This window comes from Phocoena phocoena, chromosome 17 (genome assembly GCF_963924675.1).
Source record: "Phocoena phocoena chromosome 17, mPhoPho1.1, whole genome shotgun sequence".
NCBI lineage: Eukaryota > Metazoa > Chordata > Mammalia > Artiodactyla > Phocoenidae > Phocoena > Phocoena phocoena.
This window is the reverse complement of record NC_089235.1, coordinates 79,535,916-79,539,105: the sequence shown is the minus strand read 5'-3', so window position 1 is coordinate 79,539,105 and position 3,190 is coordinate 79,535,916. Positions and strand designations below refer to the sequence as shown.

The 3,190-nt window shown below is 69.8% G+C and overlaps 1 protein-coding gene across 1 annotated transcript; it reads left to right on the top strand.

Moving 5' to 3' along the window:
• The first annotated feature begins 374 nt into the window (after positions 1–374).
• ARC (activity regulated cytoskeleton associated protein) lies at positions 375–1,565 on the top strand. The gene has a single exon (XM_065895538.1). It carries the CDS (start codon positions 375–377, stop codon positions 1,563–1,565), a length of 1,191 nt encoding a protein of 396 aa, XP_065751610.1.
• Positions 1,566–3,190: the final 1,625 nt, after the last annotated feature.

Genomic DNA, 3,190 nt, shown 5'->3' with positions numbered 1-3,190 from the left:
CGCGTGTGCAGGGGGTGGGTCCTCCCTCCGCCGGGAGCGCGCGTGGGCGCGGGGAGGCGGGCCGGCAGGCTGGGGGCGCGGGCGGGGAGCCTGCGCCCGGGCCAATGGGAGCCGTGGCTCGGTGACGGGGCCGCCCACGGCCCGCGCTGGCGGCATAAAGAGCCGGCGGCCGAGGCTGAGCGCAGAGCTCGGGTGCCGGGTCCTCCGGGTCCGCGGCCGCCGAGAGCAGCCGGGGCCAGCCGCCGCTCCGCGGGACCCTCCGCCACGCGCAGCTCCGCGTAGCCGGCGCCCAGCAGCTCTCCGTCGGCCCCAAGAGGACTTTGCAGCCTCTACCCCACCCCGCCTGTCCGAGCACCGCCGCCACCTGCGAACAGATGGAGCTGGACCAAAGGACGACCGGCGGCCTCCACGCCTACCCCGCGCCCCGCGGCGGGCCGGTGGCCAAGCCCAACGTGATCCTGCAGATCGGGAAGTGCCGGGCGGAGATGCTGGAGCACGTGCGGAGGACCCACCGGCACCTGCTGACCGAGGTGTCCAAGCAGGTGGAGCGGGAGCTGAAGGGGCTGCACCGCTCGGTGGGCAAGTTGGAGAGCAACCTGGACGGGTACGTGCCCACGGGCGACTCACAGCGCTGGAGGAAGTCCATCAAGGCCTGCCTGTGCCGCTGCCAGGAGACCATCGCCAACCTGGAGCGCTGGGTCAAGCGGGAGATGCACGTGTGGCGGGAGGTCTTCTACCGGCTGGAGAGGTGGGCCGACCGCCTGGAGTCCATGGGCGGCAAGTACCCGGTTGACGGCAACCCCTCCCGCCACACCACCTCCGTAGGTGTCGGGGGTCCCGAGAGCTACGGCCACGAGGCTGACACCTACGACTACACAGTCAGCCCCTATGCCATCACCCCACCACCGGCCGCAGGTGAGCTGCCCGGACAAGAGGCGGTGGAGGCCCAGCAGTACCCACCCTGGGGGCTGGGAGAGGACGGGCAGCCAAGCCCTGGCGTGGACACGCAGATCTTCGAGGACCCGCGGGAGTTCCTCAGCCACCTGGAGGAGTACCTGCGCCAGGTGGGCGGCTCCGAGGAGTACTGGCTGTCACAGATCCAGAACCACATGAATGGGCCGGCCAAGAAGTGGTGGGAGTTCAAGCAGGGCTCGGTGAAGAACTGGGTGGAATTCAAGAAGGAGTTCCTGCAGTACAGCGAGGGCGCGCTGTCGCGAGAGGCTGTGCAGCGCGAGCTGGACCTGCCGCAGAAGCAGGGAGAGCCGCTGGACCAGTTCCTGTGGCGCAAGCGGGACCTGTACCAGACGCTGTACGTGGATGCTGAGGAAGAGGAGATCATCCAGTACGTGGTGGGCACCCTGCAGCCCAAGCTCAAGCGCTTCCTGCGGCCCCCGCTGCCCAAGACCCTGGAGCAGCTCATCCAGAAGGGCATGGAGGTGCAGGACGGCCTGGAGCAGGCGGCCGAGCCCGCCAGCCCCCGCCTGCCCACCGAGGAGGAGAGCGAGGCCCTCACACCAGCCCTCACCAGCGAGTCTGTAGCCAGTGACCGGACCCAGCCCGAATAGAGGGCGCCGCCCCCGCCCTGCCCGCCGTGGCCTTTGCCCACCGGGACTTCTGAGTGGGCTGATCCCTGCAGGGGGAGCCCTTGTCCTCATGCAGCTGGACACCCCACCTCAGCCTCCTAGCCTGACCCTAACAGACACGTGTGATTCAGATGTGGGCAGCGTCCCCCAAACAGCAGAGGGGCTTCCCTTCCCTGCGGGGCCCTGCCCCTCGCCCTCCCTCGGTCTGTCTTCCCCAGCACGGGCCGGCCTGGGCCAGCGGCCCCACCCTCCATACTCTCAGGCCAGGACAGCTTCCTCGTCCTGTTCAACGTCCCGGCCCTCTGGGCACTCAGAAGCCCAGCATCCAGACGGCACGGGCCCGCAGGCACCAAGCTCAAGGGACACCCCGGGGCAGAAGCTCTGGGCTTCTGGGAAGCCACCTCTCCTGGCAGTTGCCTCGTAGCCGACTGGCACCCCTGCCATGGCCCAGGGCAGCTGGCCAGCCTCGGGCAGTGTGGCTCCCTCCCCCTGGAAGAGAGCCGAAGCCAATAAAGGCAGCAGCAGCAGTGGCAGCAGCAGACCTGGCGTCCTGGTGCCTCCTGGCCCCTCCTGGCCCCTCAGGTGAGCCCCTGCCCCATGGTACCACCACCAGGGGGCACCGTAGAGCCGGGAGGGTCCGGGCCAAGCCCACTTTCCAGGCGAGCCCACGAGGCTCAGGGTCATCCGCAAGTTACCGGATGGGGTGGGGGTGACACGGTGGGCAGGTGGAGAAGGAGCAGAGACCCGGGGGAGCCGGGAGAGGGAGCTGGGGTGGGAGCAGGGCTGGGGGAGTTTGCCGAGCCAGCTCTCACACCGACCGTGTTTTCTCTCCCACCTCAGCACCACTGATTCATGCCAGCCTGGGGAGGGACCGAGCCCTGCTCGATGACTCACCCGTGGCAGGCGGAAGGTCCCACAGGGCCTGAGTCCTCAAACCCGGCTGAGGCAGCAGCCGGCCCTCGGAGCCAGGAGAGTGACAACAGGTAATGCAGGAGACCCCGTCCCTCGGCTGTCCTCACACGGGGCCCTCAAGCTCCTCCCCAGCCCCCAGGTCCCAGGCCGCCCCCCCACTCCCGCAGTCCTCTGGGTGAGCTGAGAAGCAGCCCTGGGAGAGCAGCCCTGTGACGCCTGCCGCGTGCCCCTCCCGTGCAGCCCCTCCCGGCCGTGGCCTGTTCCTGAGTCCCTGACCATCCGTCTTCCTTCCTTTCAGGTCTCAAGGCTCCTGCGGAGCCTTTGCTGCTGTGCCTGGCAGTGCCTCCTCTCCTCTCCCCCTGCAAGCTGCCTGCACGAGAGGAGAAGTCTGAGGCCGGCGAGAGGCTGGGGGTGAAGACGCGCCAGCGTGAGGGCCGGGGCCTGCCGCTATGCCCGCCCCGCTGGCCGCCCGCCCGCCCACCCGCCCCCAGGGCTGCCACCCCCGGTCCGGCCTCGCTCCAGCCCAGGAACCGCTGCCCACTGCGCGGCCATCCTCTCCTGCCAGAGCTTGCCGCGAGGCCTGGGGCTGAGACCAGAGCCGCTGCCTCTGCCTGGCGGCCCCAAGCCCAGCCCCGGGAGACCCGGCGGCCTTTGCTCCTGAGGCTCATGTGGGCTCTCTACCGGGCCCTGCCGTT

What these genes read in the sequence shown, in the direction of transcription:
- ARC (XM_065895538.1), top strand. Translation starts at nt 375, where the DNA reads ATGGAGCTGGACCAAAGGACGACCGGCGGCCTCCACGCCTACCCCGCG.